At 45.8% G+C, this 19,311-nt stretch overlaps 1 protein-coding gene across 1 annotated transcript in view; it reads right to left on the bottom strand.

Annotated features, from left to right (window-relative positions):
- Nucleotides 1-19,311, bottom strand: part of LOC123992637 (seizure protein 6 homolog) — a 182,175-nt gene that overhangs the window by 11,054 nt on the left and 151,810 nt on the right. Inside the window, exons 5-9 of the mRNA XM_046293954.1 lie at nucleotides 13,505-13,690; nucleotides 9,666-9,834; nucleotides 3,174-3,340; nucleotides 1,369-1,563; nucleotides 1,138-1,276 (exon numbers count right to left, since the gene is read on the bottom strand). Coding sequence (XP_046149910.1) covers nucleotides 1,138-1,276; nucleotides 1,369-1,563; nucleotides 3,174-3,340; nucleotides 9,666-9,834; nucleotides 13,505-13,690 — 856 coding nt within the window. The remainder of the gene's footprint in view (nucleotides 1-1,137; nucleotides 1,277-1,368; nucleotides 1,564-3,173; nucleotides 3,341-9,665; nucleotides 9,835-13,504; nucleotides 13,691-19,311) is intronic.

The following is a 19,311-nucleotide window of genomic DNA, read 5'->3' as shown; positions in this document are numbered from 1 at the left end:
CAGGTTCATGGCACGAGAGTCTGTGTGTTCAGATTATCAGTGACTGTGCTCCAAGCACAATCACGCTTTGTGCAACCCTGGTTTCATCACTATGATCAGAGACTGAATGCTTTCTTTGAGGATATACTGAAGGATAACAGTGGTTTGAGTGATGTCGTTAAACTAAGATTGCAGATGTTAGGTTCTCATATTTCCCCTTGGGGAGGAAATCCTGTAGATTATCCTTAGATAGCCTTCTCCTGTCTCACCCACATGCACTCTCAGGCTGAATTCTCATCAACGCTCCAAGGTTGAGCTGAACGCTCTTCACCAGTGTCCCTGAAAGTCATATCTGCCCAAATCGCATCCCCTCTAAATGAATAGGAAATTCATTATTTTGACAGCTTCTTGTACCAAACATGGAGGATGCCATTTATTACAATGCTTCAGAATGTACAACCACAGTTGAGGCGTTCCGAAGAGAGAGGGAAGAGAAAAGAGCAAGAGAGACAACATATGCAAATGAGCCAGTTCTTAATTAAGGAATCCAAATGATTGTACGCATGGTTAATCTATCAAGGTCTGACACAGCAGGGTCTTCTGTTCCCAGCCTTCACCTGACATCACTATCAAGGAAAACTCTCGCTCCTCTCCCCTGCTCTGCTCAAGTCAACCTATCTGATTCAGCAGAACACACACACACCACCTCTGTCCGAACCCCTGTGAAATAATTAGTTTCCTTTCCAGTTGGTAATTAACCTTTGTCTGCTGCTACTTATGTTTCCCATCCAAGAGCAACATATTATTTTATCTTCAGCCCTTTTCTCTTTTGATTTGTTTAACCAGTCACAGTGGGGTAGTTTTTTGCACTGTCAGTTTCTGTTTGAAGTCAGGGCCGTGTTTGTACATCAGCAGTAAAGCTTCTCCTAATGATCTGAGTGTAGAGATCTGCTGTAGAGCTTGTGTGAGGGTCAATATTCTTACAAAGGTTAGAGCTATTCTGTGGTGGAGCGTCCTCCACTTGAACTGCTATGGGAAGGACATTGTTTTAAAGGGTTCCCATAGCTAACATCCCTTTTCTGTGTCTACATAAAATGTTATATCTAATGTTCAGGATAATCTGTAGTGTAGAACGTAAGAGTTAATTAAGATACGTACACTTGGATGTCTAGCATGATCCTCCTGTCTTCCTCCACGTGAATCCCCCAGATGCAGTCCTGGCCGCTATCGTAGGCCTCCGGCCAGTTAGGAGACAGGACCACTCCAGCAGAGTCAGTCATCTCTCCACTGCAAACAGCTGTAACACACACACACACAGTAAGCAAAAATACTCTGTGCAACAATATCATATGGCTCATTTCCTACACAGAACCAAAACACACAGCATACCTCTGCAGGCGGGCTCAGTCTCGTTCCACTGGGGGTTGTTGTGGTCCATGCACTCAATGATGACAGAGCCCTGCTCCAGGGTGTAGCCAGGGTCACAGGTGAACTCTACCACCGTCCCCACTGCCCACGTGCTGTCATTACTGGTGAAGTTACCGTACTTGACAAACGTCTCATAGCAGTGGCCCACTGCAAACGCTGTGAAGGAGAGAATATGTGGATCAACCACAGAAAAAAGGCCAGACTGTGTCACTGAGCCCCATGTCTGCCATAGGCAGCGGGCCATTGACTTTCCAGTTAGCGAGCCGCTCGCTAGCTCGCTGCCTAGCAGAGACGGAGCAGACCCAGAGGTACATTTAATTGGTGGTCTGCTGCTTCAACCCACTGACTGACATGTAATGGTTTCAGGATGAGAGGAGCACTATTAAAGCAGTTATACACGGTGTCAGATTGAACAGGGTAATGCTGTTAAAGACAACCCACACACGGCCCATTAGGATAAGCAGCGCTGCTCTCTTACATTTGCTACAGTAAATTGAAGCCCAATACAGATTAAATTGATCTGATTGGATAATGACTCCAGGACCTGTGATGTGGCTCTGACTCCAAGCTCTGAATAGCCCTTTGAAAATCCATGTATGAATTGCCACATAAGTAGAGAGGATGACTGGGGATGAGTTTAGAGAAAAATGTAACATTTAAAAGTTTGAAGAACAACTGTTCAAGGCGGAGGACTTCAATTGTTATGTTATGTTTCACTTAATTCCATTCCAATTATTTATAGAAGGGAAAGAAGAGGAGAGGGCCTGAGGCAGTGTCTTTTTTCCACACCGGTGCCTGGAGGAGTCTGCGTGATGCATTTCTTAAACAACAGTTTTTATCTCCAATAATTTTACACTGCTGGACTGTATGTGAGGAAAGTTTGAGTATCCTTGAGTATCAATCAAATCAATGAAATGTATTTATAAAGCCCTTTTTACATCAGCAGATGTCACAAAGTGCTATACAGAAACCCAGCTTAAAACTCCAAACAGCAAGCAATGCAGATGTAGAAGCACGGTGGCTAGGAAAAACTCCCTGGAAAGGCAAGAACCTAGGAAGAAACCTAGAGAGGAACCAAGCTCTGAGGGCTGGCCAGTCCTGTTCTGGCTGTGGTAGGTGGAGATGATAAGAATTACATGCCCATTTAGGCCAGATTGTTCTTCAAGATGTTCAAACATTCATAGATGACCAGCAGGGTCAAGTAATAATTACAGTTGTTGTCGAGGGTGCAACAGGTCATTACCTCAGGAGTAAATGTCAGTTGGCTTTTCATAGCCATGTACCCTTTCCAAAGACCTGAAGACTTGTGTTAGATACCCATGCCTCGTCGTGTGGCACACAGGGAACCTGCCTTCTACGCCAGTTAGTAACATTGGTGCCATGACCTGGATGGGTCTCTGTGAGATGGAGAAGGTCAAAGGGGGGGCTAGGGGTAACCGAGACCTGAAGACTTGCGTTAGCTCCCTTGGGGATGTGTGTTTCGGCTCTCGTTGGGAGAAGGAGACCAAGGCGCAGCGTGGTAGGCGTACATCGTGTTTTTATAATGATGACACCAAAAAACAAAACAACAACGACATAACACGAAAGCGAACAATTCCGTCAGGCACAGACACTAAACAGAAAATAAGATCCCACAACTGAAAGTGGGGAAAAGGGCTACCTAAGTATGTTCCCCAGTCAGAGACAACGATAGGCTCCTAACCAAACCTAACCAAACATAGAGAATAACAAGGATCTCTAAGGTCAGGGCGTGACAATGTGTCTACCTTGGTATCTGATGGCGATGCCGGTGGAGGTGCCTGCACCGTCAGTGGTGAGCTCTATGAAGAGGGATCTGGAGGTGCTCACCAGGCCCTCGTTGGGCAGGTACTCCACCTCATATGAGTCATACAGCGGAGGAGAATCAATGTTGTTCCCATTTTTGATCAGAAGCCTGAAAGAGAGAAATGAAAACACATCAGTACCTGGTTGGATTTCTAAAACCTCGTAATATGCGTAGTGGGCACGTTCCTAATGAGATGAAGCAACAGGAAGGAGTGTGATATGGTCGTACAGCATCGGGCTTGACTGTTCTGCATATAAGACCAATGATATATTTCAGTACAGCTGAGGAGCTAGCCTACTTACCTCATTAAAAGTACATTTGTTATTGTCTCCAGACACAGCGGCTACCACTCATAAAAACAACATTATCTCAACTCAGATAAGCATGTCCTAGTCAATTCAATTAATTAATTTGAAGCCCCCTCTTGTGAAGTGTTATATTGCCTTACAAACATTCACAACAGCTTATAGATGCAGTCACATAGCATTATGATTCCAATAAGGAAAATAAATATAAATGCTAACATTTTCAAAGATTATACTGAGTTACAGTTCATATAAGGAAATCATTAAATTGAAATATATTCAGTTCAGGCTGTTGATTCTGGCCTGTGGAATGTTGTCCCACTCCTCTTCAATGCCTGTGCGAAGTTGCTGGATATTGGCAGGAACTGGTACATGCTGTCGTACACTTCGATCCAGAGCATCCCAAACATTCTCAATGGCTGACATGTATGGTGAGTATGCAGGCCATGGAAGAACTGGGACATTTTCAGCTTCCAGGAATTGTGTATAAGATCCTTGTGACATGGGGCTGTGCATTATCATGCTGAAATATGAGATTGCACGACAATGGGCCTCAGGATCTCGTCACGGTATCTCTGTGCATTCAAATTGCCACTGATAAAATGCAATTGTGTTCATTGTCTGTAGTTTATGCCTGTCCATACCATTACCCCACCGCCACCATGGGGCAGTCTGTTCACAACGCTGACATCAGCAAACCGCTCACTCACACGACGCCATACAGGTGGTCTGCGGATGGTTGGACGTACTGCCAAATTCTCTAAAACAACATTGGATGCGGCTTATGGTAGAGAAATTATAATAAAATGATCAGGAAACAGCTGTGGTGGACATTCCTGCAGTCAGCATGGCAATTGCATGCACACTCAAAACTTGAGACATCTGTGGCATTGTGGTGTGTAACATAACTGCACATTTTAGAGTGGCCTTTTGGCACAAGGCCGACCTGTGTAATGATCATGCTGTTTAATCAGCTTCTTGATATGCCACACCTGTCAGGTTGCTGGATTATCTTGGCAAAGAAGAAATCCTCACTATTTTGGCACAAAATCTGAGTGAAATCAGCTTTTTGTGCATAAATAACATTTCTGGGATATTTTATTTCAGCTCATGAAACATGGGACAAACACTTTACATGTTGCATATATATTATTGTTCTGTATAGTTTCACAATGACAGTCAAAAAATAAAGTAAGAAGGGGATTCAAGTGACATGTTTCCAATTATTTCAGTATTTCTTTCTCTCTCTCTCTTTCTACCTTCCTCTTAAACTATTTTCTCAAAATTGGATTTCCATTCTGACACAGAGACACAGATGTTCCATTGAATCTGTACCTCAGATGATGAGACAATGCCTGGAAGTGTATCAGAGGAATGGACTGGTAATGACGTGTGTGACAACAGAACCATGAGCCTGCGGTGAGAATCAAGTCCAACTGTCACAGAGACAGCAGTAGGACTCTGATGGGCTGTTGACTGCATGTTGAATGACTAATGTACTCAAGTGAGCATTTAGACCTGGATAGTGTACTGGAGTAGAACAATAAGGCCAGAAGACTTTAGCAGACCTGGGTCCAGATAGTTTTCTACTTTATTGAGTTGGCCTGGTGCAATATAAAAAATGGAATAGCCCTGTGAGTTTTTAAAATCTTTTTTTATTTCACCTTTATTTAACCAGGTAGGCTAGTTGAGAACAAGTGCTCATTTGCAACTGCGACCTGGCCAAGATAAAGCGTAGCAATTCGACACATACAACATCACAGAGTTACACATGGAACAAACAAAACATAAAGTCAAGAAAACAAAAAGTCTATATACAGTGAGTGCAAATGAGGTAAGTTAAGGAAATAAATAGGCCATGGTGGCGAAGTAATTACAATATAGCAATTAAACACTGGAATGGTAGATCGGCAGAAGATGAATGTGCCGGTAGAGATACTGGGGTGCAAAGGAGCAAAATAAATAAATAAATACCAGTTTGGGGATGAGGTAGGTAGATAGATGGGCTGTTTACAGATGGGCTATGTACAGGTGCAATGATCTGTAAGCTGCTCTGGTGCTTAAAGCTAGTGAGGGAGATTTGAGTCTCCAGCTTCAGAGATATTTGCAATTCGTTCCAGTCTTTGGCAGCAGAGAACTGGAAGGAAAGACGACCAAAGGAAGGAAATGGCTTTGGGGGTGACCAGTGAGATATACCTGCTGGAGCGCGTGCTACAAGTGGGTGATGCTATGGTGACCAGTGAGCTGAGATAAGGTGGGGCTTTACCTAGCAGAGACTTGTAGATGACCTGTAGCCAGTGGGTTTGGCGACGAGTATGAAGCGAGGGCCAACCAACGAGAGCGTACAGGTCGCAATGGTGGATATTGTATGGGGCTTTGGTGACAAAACGGATGGCACTGTGATAGACTGCATCCAGTTTGTTGAGTAGAGTGTTGGAGGCTATTTTATAGATGACATCACCAAAGTCGAGGATCGGTAGGATGGTCAGTTTTACGAGGGTATGTTTGGCAGCATGAGTGAAGGATGCTTTGTTGCGATATAAGAAGCCGATTCTAGATTTAATTTTGGATTGGAGATGCTTAATGTGAGTCTGGAAGGAGAGTTTACAGTCTAACCAGACACTCGGGTATTTGTAGTTGTCCACGTATTCTAAGTCAGAGCCGTCCAGAGTAGTGATGCTGGACGGGCGAGCAGGTGTGGGCAGCGATCGATTGAAAAGCATGCATTTAGTTTTACTTGCGTTTAAGAGCAGTTGGAGGCCACGGAAGGAGAGTTATATGCCACTGAAGCTCATCTGGAGGTTAGTTAACACAGTGTCCAAGGAGTGGCAGAAGTATACAGAATGGTGTCGTCTGTGTAGAGGTGGATCAGAGAATCACCAGCAGCAAGAGCGACCTCATTGATGTATACAGAAAAGAGAGTCTGCCCGAGAATTGAACCCTGTGGCATACCCATAGAGACTGTCAGAGGTCCAGACAACAGGCCCTCCGATTTGACACACTGAACTCTATCAGAGAAGTAGTTGGTAAACCAGGCGAGGCAATCATTTAAGAAATCAAGGCTGTCGAGTCTTTCAATAAGAATGTTGTGATTGACAGAGTCGAAAGCCTTGGCCAGGTCGATGAACATGGCTGCACAGTAATGTCTCTTATCGATGGCGGTTATGATGTCGTTTAGAACCTTGAGCGTGGCTGAGGTGCACCCATGACCAGCTCTGAAACCAGATTGCATAGCGGAGAAGGTTATTATTATTATTATTATTATAAGGTATGGTGGGATTCGAAATGGTCAGTAATCTGTTTGTTAACTTCGCTTTCGAAGACCTTAGAAAGACAGGGTAGGATAGATATAGGTCTGTAGCAGTTTAGGTCTGTAGCAGGATGACCGCAGCAGCTTTCCAATAGTGAAACCTAATAATGCACCTATTCATTCAAGTGTTTTTGTTATTGTAGAATAATAGTGAAGACATCACAACTATGAAATAACACATATGGAATCATGTAGTAACCAAAAATATTTGGATACTACATGATACATATTTTATATTTGAGATTTTTCAAAGATTCTTCAAAGCCGGGAGGTGTGTTGTGGGTCATTGTCCTGTTGAAAAAACAAATGATAGTCCCACTAAGCGCAAGCCAGATGGGATGGCTTATCGCTGCAGAATGCTGTCGTAGCTATGCTGGTTAAGTGTGCATCGAAATGTAAATAAATCACAAACAGTGTCACCAACAAAGCACTCCCACACCATCACACCTCCTCCTCTATGCTTCTCGTGGGAAAAACACATGCAGAGATCATCCGTTTACCTACTCTACGTCTCACAAAGACACGGCGTTTGGAACCAAAAACCGTAAATTAGGACTCATCAGACCGAAGGACAGATTTCCACCTGTCTAATGTCCATTGCTCGTGTTTCTTGGCCCAAGAAAGTCTCTTCTTATTGGTGTCCTTTAGTGGTTTCTTTGCAGCAATTCAACAACGAAGGCCTAATTCACACTGTCTCCTCTGAACAGTTGATGCTATGATGTGTCTGTTACTTGAACTCTGTGAAGCATTTATTTAACTCTAATGAACTTATCCTCTGCAACAGCGGTATCTCTGAGTCTTCCTTTCCTGTGGCAGTCTACTTTGAAGAAACCCAAATATATTTGGATGTGTTTAACACTTTTCTAGTTACTACATGATTCCATATGTGTTATTTCATAGTTTTGATGTCTTCACTATTATACTACAATGTAGAAAAAAGTACAAATAAAGAAAAACTATAAAATGAGTAGGTGTGTCCATACCTATTCAATATATATTCAATATATAGATATATATATTGAATATATAGTCGGAAGTTTACATACACCTTAGCCAAATACATTTCAACTCAGTTTTTCACAATTCCTGACATTTAATTCTAGTAAAGATTCCCTGTCTTGGGTCATTTAGGATCACCACTTTATTTTAATAAGAATGTGAAATCTCAGAATAATAGTAGAGAGAATGATTTATTTCAGCTTTTATTTCTTTCATCACATTCCCAGTGGGTCAGAAGTTTACATACACTCAATTAGTATTTGGTAGCATAGCCTTTAAATGTTTTAACTTGGGTCAAACAGTTCAGGTAGCCTTCCACAAGCCTCCCACAATACATTGGGTGAATTTTGGCCCATTCCTCTTGACAGAGCTGGTGTAACTGAGTCAGGTTTGTAGGACTCCTTGCTCGCACACACTTTTTAAGTAGTTCTGCCCACAAATGTTCTATGGGATTGAAGTCAGGGCTTTGTGATGGCCACTCCAATACCTTGACTTTGTTCTCCTTAAGCCAATTTGCCACAACTTTGGAGGTATGCTTGGGATCATTGTCCATTTGGAAGACCCATTTGCGACCAAGCTTTAACATCCTGACTGATGTCTTGAGATGTTGCTTCAATATATCCACATAATTTTCCTCCTCATGATGCCATCTATTTTGTGAAGTGCACCAGTCCCTCCTGCAGCAAAGCAGCCCCACAACATGATGCTGCCACCCCCGTGCTTCAAGGATGGGATGGTGTTCTTTGGCTTGCAAGCCCTCCCCCTTTTTCCTCAAAACATAACGATGGTCATTAGGGCCAAACAGTTCTATTTTTGTTTCATCAGACCAGAGGACATTTCTCCCAAAAGTACGATCTTTGTCCCCATGTGCAGTTGCAAACCGTAGTCTGGCTTTTTTTAATGCCGGTTTTGGAGCAGTGGCTTCTTCCTTAATGAGTGGCCTTTCAGGTTATGTCGATATAGGACTCGTTTTACTGTGGATATAGAAACTTTTGTACCTGTTTCCTCCAGCATCTTCACAAGTTCCTTTGCTATTGTTCTGGGATTGATTTGCACTTTTCACACCAAAGTACGTTCATATTTAGGAGACAAAATGTGTCTTCTTCCTGGGGGGTATGACGGCTGCGTGGTCCCATGGAGTTTATACTTGCGTACTATTGTTTGTACAGATTTTTTTATTTCACCTTTATTTAACCAGGTAGGCTAGTTGAGAACAAGTTCTCATTTGCAACTGCGACCTGGCCAAGATAAAGCATAGCAGTGTGAACAGACAACACAGAGTTAGGTCAAATTGGGTGGGCTATTTACCGATAGACTATGTACAACTGCAGCGATCGGTTAGCTGCTCAGATAGCAGATGTTTGAAGTTGGTGAGGGAAATAAAAGTCTCCAACTTCAGCGATTTTTGCAATTCATTCCAGTCACAGGCAGCAGAGAACTGGAACGAAAGGCGGCCAAATGAGGTGTCGGCTTTGGAATGTGGTACCTTCAGGAGTTTGGGAATTGGTCCCAAGGATGAATCAGACTTGTCTACAATTTTTTTCTCTGAGGTCTTGGGTGATTTATTTATATTTTCCCATGATGTCAAGCAAAGAGGCACTGAGTTTGAAGGTAGGCCTTGAAATACATCCACAGGTACACCTCCAATTGACTTAAATGATGTCAATTTGCCTATCCTTTGTTTGTTTTTAGTCCCATCCTGTAGCGGAGCTGGACACACTTAATCAAAGCTCAAAATACTTGGGAAAAAATGAATACTATTTGAACCCAGGTCTGACTGAACACTGTAGTGAATTGAACCCCATGACCAACATCCCACCTGTCATCGTCCTCTGCCAGGGCCACCTTCTCAAAGTGGACATGCATTCGCTGTCCCTCTGGGGCCTCCAGAAGCCAATGGCACGTCAGGTTGTTGCTGTAGTTGCCAGGGAAACCAGGTGACACAATGCGGCTGACCGTGGCATTCCGGACAATGCCACCACAGGCAGCTGGGATGCCCATGAAGTAGGAATGGGAGGAGAGAAGGAAGATGAGATAGATGAGAGAAGAAAAATGGGATGAGAGGAGAGGAGAGGAGAGGAGAGGAGAGGAGAGGAGAGGAGAGGAGAGGAGAGGAGAGGAGAGGAGAGGAGAGGAGAGGAGAGGAGAGGAGAGGAGAGGAGAGGAGAGGAGAGGAGAGGAGAGGAGAGAGAGGAGAGAATGGGAGGAGGAGGGAGAGAAGAAGGATGGGATGGGAAGAGAGGACAGAAGAGAAGAAGGATGGGATGGGAAGAGAGGACAGAAGAGAAGATTCGTGGGATGGGAGGAGAGGACAGAAGAGAAGAAGGGTGGGATGAGAGGAGAGGACAGAAGAGAAGAAGGGTGGGATGAGAGGAGAGGACAGAAGAGAAGAAGGATGGGATGGGAAGAGAGGACAGAAGAGAAGAAGGGTGGGGTGAGAGGAGAGGACAGAAGAGAAGAAGGATGGGATGGGAAGAGAGGACAGAAGAGAAGAAGGGTGGGGTGAGAGGAGAGGACAGAAGAGAAGAAGGATGGGATGGGAAGAGAGGACAGAAGAGAAGAAGGGTGGGATGGGAGGAGAGGACAGAAGAGAAGAAGGGTGGGATGAGAGGAGAGGACAGAAGAGAAGAAGGATGGGATGAGAGGACAGAAGAGAAGAAGGGTGGGGTGAGAGGAGAGGACAGAAGAGAAGAAGGGTGGGGTGAGAGGAGAGGACAGAAGAGAAGATGCGTGGGATGGGAGGAGAGGACAGAAGAGAAGATGCGTGGGATGGGAGGAGAGGACAGAAGAGAAGATGCGTGGGATGGGAGGAGAGGACAGAAGAGAAGAAGGGTGGGGTGGGAAGAGAGGACAGAAGAGAAGAAGGGTGGGGTGAGAGGAGAGGACAGAAGAGAAGATGCGTGGGATGGGAGGAGAGGACAGAAGAGAAGAAGGGTGGGGTGAGAGGAGAGGACAGAAGAGAAGATGGGGGATGGGAGGAGAGGACAGAAGAGAAGAAGGGTGGGGTGAGAGGAGAGGACAGAAGAGAAGATGCGTGGGATGGGAGGAGAGGACAGAAGAGAAGAAGGGTGGGGTGAGAGGAGAGGACAGAAGAGAAGAAGGGTGGGGTGAGAGGAGAGGACAGAAGAGAAGAAGGATGGGATGGGAAGAGAGGACAGAAGAGAAGAAGGGTGGGGTGAGAGGAGAGGACAGAAGAGAAGAAGGATGGGATGGGAAGAGAGGACAGAAGAGAAGAAGGGTGGGATGGGAGGAGAGGACAGAAGAGAAGAAGGGTGGGATGAGAGGAGAGGACAGAAGAGAAGAAGGATGGGATGGGAAGAGAGGACAGAAGAGAAGAAGGGTGGGGTGAGAGGAGAGGACAGAAGAGAAGATGCGTGGGATGGGAGGAGAGGACAGAAGAGAAGAAGGGTGGGGTGAGAGGAGAGGACAGAAGAGAAGATGCGTGGGATGGGAGGAGAGGACAGAAGAGAAGAAGGGTGGGGTGGGAAGAGAGGACAGAAGAGAAGAAGGGTGGGGTGAGAGGAGAGGACAGAAGAGAAGATGCGTGGGATGGGAGGAGAGGACAGAAGAGAAGAAGGGTGGGGTGAGAGGAGAGGACAGAAGAGAAGATGCGTGGGATGGGAGGAGAGGACAGAAGAGAAGAAGGGTGGGGTGAGAGGAGAGGACAGAAGAGAAGATGCGTGGGATGGGAGGAGAGGACAGAAGAGAAGAAGGGTGGGGTGGGAAGAGAGGACAGAAGAGAAGAAGGATGGGATGGGAAGAGAGGACAGAAGAGAAGAAGGATGGGATGGGAAGAGAGGACAGAAGAGAAGATTCGTGGGATGGGAGGAGAGGACAGAAGAGAAGAAGGGTGGGATGAGAGGAGAGGACAGAAGAGAAGAAGGATGGGATGGGAAGAGAGGACAGAAGAGAAGAAGGGTGGGGTGAGAGGAGAGGACAGAAGAGAAGATGCGTGGGATGGGAGGAGAGGACAGAAGAGAAGAAGGGTGGGGTGAGAGGAGAGGACAGAAGAGAAGATGCGTGGGATGGGAGGAGAGGACAGAAGAGAAGAAGGATGGGATGGGAAGAGAGGACAGAAGAGAAGATTCGTGGGATGGGAGGAGAGGACAGAAGAGAAGAAGGGTGGGGTGAGAGGAGAGGACAGAAGAGAAGATGCGTGGGATGGGAGGAGAGGACAGAAGAGAAGAAGGATGGGATGGGAAGAGAGGACAGAAGAGAAGATTCGTGGGATGGGAGGAGAGGACAGAAGAGAAGAAGGGTGGGATGAGAGGAGAGGAAAGGAGAATGGTGGGATGGGAGGAGGAGGGAGAGAGACATATTTTAGTCTGGGAGAAACATTTGCTTAAATCTCAGTCAAACAGAATGTGTCACGACAGAGAATACTGTACCTTGGGAAACCATGACTAGAGATACATCCGGAGAACACAATGAGTCGAGGTGGTGAGTAAGAGCAAGATTTGAGCTTGTGTAAATAAATCAAATAGTGAGTGGGTCTGGTATTGGTAACAGTGTATCACAACAGACGAGGTGAAGGTAAGCTAGGTAGACACAAGGCTTAATTAAAGCAGAGCAGCAGCCTCAGCCTTAACCTGCTCTGTGGCACTCTGGCCTGCCATCAGTAATCATACCCTGGCAGACACCGTGCTGTGGGCTCTGGGACCACTGTCTGGCACGCAGGCACACACACACACACACACACACACACACACACACACACACACACACACACACACACACACACACACACACACACACACACACACACACACACACACACACACACACACACACACACACACACACACACACACACACACACACACACACACACACACACACACACACACTGTATGAATGGTAGGAGAGAGAATCCTTATAGTCTCTCCGCACATTTTCTAAACTATGCCTTGACGATGCCCAACGCAAGGAGGGAGCCTCCCTGCTCTCCATTCAGTGTTAAAACAATGTAGAGACCCATTGTTCCAACCCAGGACTAAAACATTCACTCACTATTCATCACTGGTGCTCATCTGAGCACCAACATGAGATCCTGCATCTAAACTGTCTGTCCTCCACCAGGGATTGAACCCTGTCTGAATCTGTGCTTGTTATGCAAGACGAATACAAGCAGAATCAAGAGGTGAACTTCTTGGAAGAGAAAATATGACGCAGTCCTTCGTTCGGCTGAGAACAACAACAAAAAACGTGTCTTGTTTTGTTTAGTGCTTCACTTCTTAGAGGCGAGGCCTGACTGAAAAGGGCTGGCTGCTTAACATTCACCACCCCAGTGCAACAGACACTGCAGCTCACAATGATTAAACCCCAATTCACTTTTGAGCAACACCAAGCTGAGTGCATGTGAGATCATTCAAGTGGTCTCACTGCTCCAGCGAGGACAACGTATTAATGTCGTTACACGTCTCACTTGTTGCAGAGGGAAGAACTGTGTTGATGCTCTGGTAGGAATAGTTGCAGGACAAATCACATGTGAATTTGTTTTTGAAAGGCTATGTGATAAGGATTGAGAAGAGAAAAGTGTGTGTGTCTATTAATATGTTCAATAACTGTGGAGAAAGTATGTGTGCATAGCAAGGTCTACTGGTCCCATTGTGGTATTTGGGGGTGAGAGGTGTGTAGCTAGCTGCCCCCAGCCCTCACCGTGGCACTGCGGCTCCGTGCCGCTCCAGTAGGGGGTGCTGGCGTTGAGGCAGGTCAGTGTGTTGGTTCCCTGCAGCTGGTACCCAGTCAGACAGTAAAAGTAGGCCTCTCCACCAGAGTGGAGGCTGCTCACAGACACATCCCCACAGACCGGCCGCTGGGGAAAGGTACAGCTCAACACAAAGGCTGTGGGACAAGAGAGAGGGAGGGGGGAGAGGGTGGAGAAGAGAGAGAGAGTGTGAAGGAGGGGAGGAGAAGAGAGAGACAGGGAGGGGGAGAGGGAGGATGAGAGAGAGAGAGAATGAGAGTTGGACACAAACTGCGACTAACAGCATCCACGCTGACTCAAAATAAAAGTGTAAGTACAGAAACCACTTTCTTGTTCATCATAAAGACTTTTAGAGGGAGGGGAACCAAACCTAAAGTATATTTAGAGAGAGGTGTGAGGATGAACACTGACAGGTCATAGACCCTATCCTACCAGAGTACATGTCTATAGGACCTGTGTTATTCAAGAGCATAACCTTAGTGTCTCAGCATGATGGATTGGTCTGGTCATATTTTATTTTATTTTATTATTTTCACCTTTATTTAACCAGGTAGGCAAGTTGAGAACAAGTTATCATTTACAACTGTGACCTGGCCAAGATAAAGGAAAGCAGTTTGACACATGGAGTAAAACAAACATACAGTCAATAATACAGTAGAAAAATAAGTCTATATACAATGTGAGCAGATGAGGTGAGATAAGGGAGGTAAAGGCAATAAATAGGCCATGGTGGCGAAGTAAATACAATATAGCAATTAAAACACTGGAATGGTAGATTTGACGGTAGATGAGTGTGCAAAGTAGAAATACCGGGGTGCAAAGGAGCAAAATAAATAAATAAATACAGCAGGGGAAGAGGTAGTTGTTTGGGCTATTTATGGATGGGCTATGTACAGGTGCAGTGATCTGTGAGCTGCTCTGACAGCTGGTGCTTAAAGCTACTGAGGGAGATGAGTGTTTCCAGTAGTTCATTCCAGTCATTGGCAGTAGAGAATTGGAAGGAGAAAGGAGGGAGGAATTGGCTTTGGGGGTGACAAGTGAAATATACCTGCTGTAAAGCGTGCTACAGGTGGGCGCAGATATGGTGACCAGCGAGCAGAGATAAGGCGAGACCTTAACTAGCAGGGTCTTGTAGATGACCTGGAGCCAGTGGGTTTGGTGACGAGTATGAAGCGAGGGCCAGCCAACAAGAGTGTACAGGTCTCAGTGGTGGGTAGTATATGGGGCTTTGGTGACAAAACGGATGGCACTGTGATAGACTGCATCCCAGTTTGTTGAGTAGGGGGTTGGAGGCTATTTTGTAAATGACATCGCCAAAGTCGAGGATCGGTAAGATGGTCAGTTTTACGAGGGTATGTTTTGCAGCATGAGTGAAGGGGACTTTGTTGTGAAATAGGAAGCCAATTCTAGATTTAACTTTGGATTGGAGATGTTTTATGTAAGTCTGGAAGGAGAGTTTACAGTCTAATCAGACACCAAGGTATTTGTAGTTGTCCACATATTCTAAGTCAGAACCGCCGGATGGGCGGGAAAGGTGCAGGTAGCGATCGGTTGAAGAGCATGCATTTAGTTTTACTTGTATTTAAGAGCAGTTGGAGGCCACTGAAGGAGAGTTGTATGGCATTGAAGCTCATCTGGAAGGTTGTTAACACAGTGTCCAAAGAAGTGCCAGAAGTATACAGAATGGTGTCGTCTGCGTAGAGGTGGATCAGAGACTCACCAGCAGCAAGAGCGACCTCATTTATATATACAGAGAAGAGTGTCGGCCCAAGAATTGATAGCATGAAACCAATGCTTCTACGGTTACAGAAGTCATCAAATACATCATATGCCTAATGGAGGCCATAAAACAGGCCTATCTGCCCTCCCCTCTGCCTCTCCATACAGGTACATTCATGACACACTACACACACATACAGTATGGCTTCCTAATGCGTATCATGCTCAACAGAATGCATTGCTTGGCTGAATACCCTCTGAGGGACCTAGATCAATAACGGTACTGTTTTTGGGTTGTTTTTTCAATCTGTGAACATGTAATAGGGACCAGGAGTACTGTCCTGTCTGTATACCAAGAATGACCCACAAGTGGATCTTTAACAAACAACTGGTAGTGTTTTTTCCCCTCATCCCCAGCTATTTACAGAGATATGTGTGGACTTCGTTCCAGGCTGTGTGTCTGACTGTAATTGTTGCAGCTTCATTGTTAGCCCGTTGGAAGGCAGTGCAGCACTCCACCATTGATTCTGTCTCGAAGAGACGTTGCCTCTCCTCAGTAGAGAAAATATTACAGCAGTGGAGGCTGGTCGGAGGAGCTAGAAGAGGACAGGCTCATGCCCCCAGCTTTCACTGATGTACAGTGTTTAAATAGGGTGATAAATCATACCCATTGACCTGGCCCAGCCCTGTCAACCACACACACACTCAGGAAGACGTTTGCTTCGCTCTGTGATTCCTCAAGCACGCATAGAGAGAAGAGAACTAGCAGGCATCTGACTGTGTTTCCTATTAGAGCAGTATTCAGACTAGTATTTATCTAGTCACCAGTGGTGACTTCCCGGAAACCATCTTCTATCATCATTCACCCAGCTAGGTGTTATGAGCGTCAGTCTCAGCAGTAAATATCAAGGCTTACGGGCTCTCATCTACTCTGTGAACTTCAGTTTTAAATACAAGATAGAAGTGTCATCACAGCAGCGTTATTATGGTCTTTTCTCAAAGACAAATAGCCTTGCAACTACAAAATTGTTATTTTTATGTCTCTTTTTCCTGTCTCAAAATACAATATGAAATCATTTTCTTACTTTAACCAAAGCGAGATAGCTTTTAACTTAACCAACTCTTATGTTGTTGTCCAACCCCAAATACTTCCTCCTAGAAATGAAAACCCTGTGGTGTTGTGGTGAGCTGGGTACAGGATTTCTCAAGGGAAATTTCTCTGTCTGACATGTTTCTGTGTCCAAGGGGGAGGTGTGTCTCCCAACAACCAGGAGATAAGTGTTTTCACGAAGTGGAGAGATGTTGATATAGCTAGTGGTTTTAGCAGGTGACACTTATAAGCCAATAACAAGGTACATTTTTGGTACATTTTTGTAATTTAGCAAACACTCTTATCTAGAGCGACTTATAGGAGCAATTATGGTTAACTGCCTTGCTCAAGGGCACATTGACAGATGTTTTTCACCTGGTCGGCTCTGGGATTAGAACCAGCAACTTTTCAGTTTCTGGCCTAACGCTCTTAACCGCTGGGCTACCTGCCATAGAGGAGGTGATGCCTGTATTAGGGTACCCATAGAGGAGATGATGCCTGTAACAGGGTACACATAGAGGAGAGGATGCCTGTAACAGGGTACCCATAGATGAGGTGATGCCTGTAACAGTGTACCCATAGAGGAGGTGATGCCTGTAACAGTGTACCCATAGAGGAGGTGATGCCTGTAACAGGGTACACATAGAGGAGGTGATGCCTGTAACAGGGTGGTGATGCCTGTAACAGGGTACACATAGAGGGAGGTGATGCCTGTAACAGGTTACACATAGAGGAGGTGATGCCTGTAACAGGGTACACATAGAGGAGGTGATGCCTGTAACAGGGTACACATAGAGGAGGTGATGCCTGTAACAGGGTACCCATAGAGGAGATGATGCCTGTAACAGGGTACACATAGAGGAGATGATGCCTGTAACAGGGTACCATAGAGGAGGTGATGCCTGTAACAGGGTACACATAGAGGAGGTGATGCCTGGTAACAGGGTACCCATAGAGGAGGTGATGCCTGTATTAGGGTACCCATAGAGGAGATGATGCCTGTAACAGGGTACACATAGAGGAGGTGATGCCTGTAACAGGGTACCCATAGAGGAGATGATGCCTGTAACAGGGTACCCATAGAGGAGATGATGCCTGTAACAGGGTACACATAGAGGAGAGGATGCCTGTAACAGGGTACCCATAGATGAGGTGATGCCTGTAACAGTGTACCCATAGAGGAGGTGATGCCTGTAACAGGGTACCCATAGAGGAGGTGATGCCTGTAACAGGGTACCCATATAGGAGATGATGCCTGTAACAGTGTACCCATAGAGGAGATGATGCCTGTAACAGGGTACCCATAGAGGAGGTGATGCCTGTAACAGGGTACACATAGAGGAGATGATGCCTGTAACAGGGTACCCATAGAGGAGGTGAATCCTGTAACAGGGTACACATAGAGGAGATGATGCCTGTAACAGGGTACCCATAGAGGAGATGATGCCTGTAACAGGGTACCCATAGAGGAGATGATGCCTGTAACAGGGTACCCATAGAGGAGATGATGCCTGTAACAGGGTACACATAGAGGAGATGATGCCTGTAACCGGGTACACATAGAGGAGATGATGCCTGTAACAGGGTACCCATAGAGGAGATGATGCCTGTAACAGGGTACACATAGAGGAGATGATGCCTGTAACAGGGTACACATAGAGGAGATGATGCCTGTAACAGGGTACCCATAGAGGAGATGATGCCTGTAACAGGGTACACAAATAGAGGAGAGGATGCCTGTAACAGGGTACACATAGAGGAGATGCTGCCTGTAACAGGGTACACATAGAGGAGATGATGCCTGTAACCGGGTACACATAGAGGAGATGATGCCTGTAACAGGGTACCCATAGAGGAGATGATGCCTGTAACAGGGTACACATAGAGGAGATGATGCCTGTAACAGGGTACACATAGAGGAGATGATGCCTGTAACAGGGTACCCATAGAGGAGATGATGCCTGTAACAGGGTACACAAATAGAGGAGAGGATGCCTGTAACAGGGTACCCATAGAGGAGATGATGCCTGTAACAGGGTACACATAGAGGAGATGCTGCCTGTAACAGGGTACACATAGAGGAGATGATGCCTGTAACATGGTACCCATAGAGGAGGTGATGCCTGTAACAGGGTACACATAGAGGAGAGGATTCCTGTAACAGGGTACCCATAGATGAGGTGATGCCTGAAACAGTGTACCCATAGAGGAGATGATGCCTGTACCGGGGTACCATAGAGGAGGTGATGCCTGTAACAGGGTACACATAGAGGAGATGATGCCTGTAACAGGGTACCATAGAGGAGGTGATGCCTGTAACAGGGTACCATAGAGGAGATGATGCCTGTAACAGGGTACACATAGAGGAGGTGATGCCTGTAACAGGGTACCCATAGAGGAGGTGATGCCTGTATTAGGGTACCCATAGAGGAGATGATGCCTGTAACAGGGTACACATAGAGGAGATGATGCCTGTAACAGGGTACCCATAGAGGAGATGATGCCTGTAACAGGGTACACATAGAGGAGAGGATGCCTGTAACAGGGTACCCATAGATGAGGTGATGCCTGTAACAGTGTACCCATAGAGGAGGTGATGCCTGTAACAGGGTACCCATAGAGGAGGTGATGCCTGTAACAGGGTACCCATATAGGAGATGATGCCTGTAACAGTGTACCCATAGAGGAGATGATGCCTGTAACAGGGTACCCATAGAGGAGGTGATGCCTGTAACAGGGTACACATAGAGGAGATGATGCCTGTAACAGGGTACCCATAGAGGAGGTGAATCCTGTAACAGGGTACACATAGAGGAGATGATGCCTGTAACAGGGTACCCATAGAGGAGATGATGCCTGTAACAGGGTACCCATAGAGGAGATGATGCCTGTAACAGGGTACCCATAGAGGAGATGATGCCTGTAACAGGGTACACATAGAGGAGGTGA

The sequence above is a fragment of the Oncorhynchus gorbuscha genome, linkage group LG13 (genome assembly GCF_021184085.1).
Source record: "Oncorhynchus gorbuscha isolate QuinsamMale2020 ecotype Even-year linkage group LG13, OgorEven_v1.0, whole genome shotgun sequence".
In the NCBI taxonomy this organism is placed as follows: Eukaryota; Metazoa; Chordata; class Actinopteri; order Salmoniformes; family Salmonidae; genus Oncorhynchus; species Oncorhynchus gorbuscha.
Note: the sequence above shows the minus strand (reverse complement) of the source record. Positions and strands in the feature narration are given on the sequence as shown.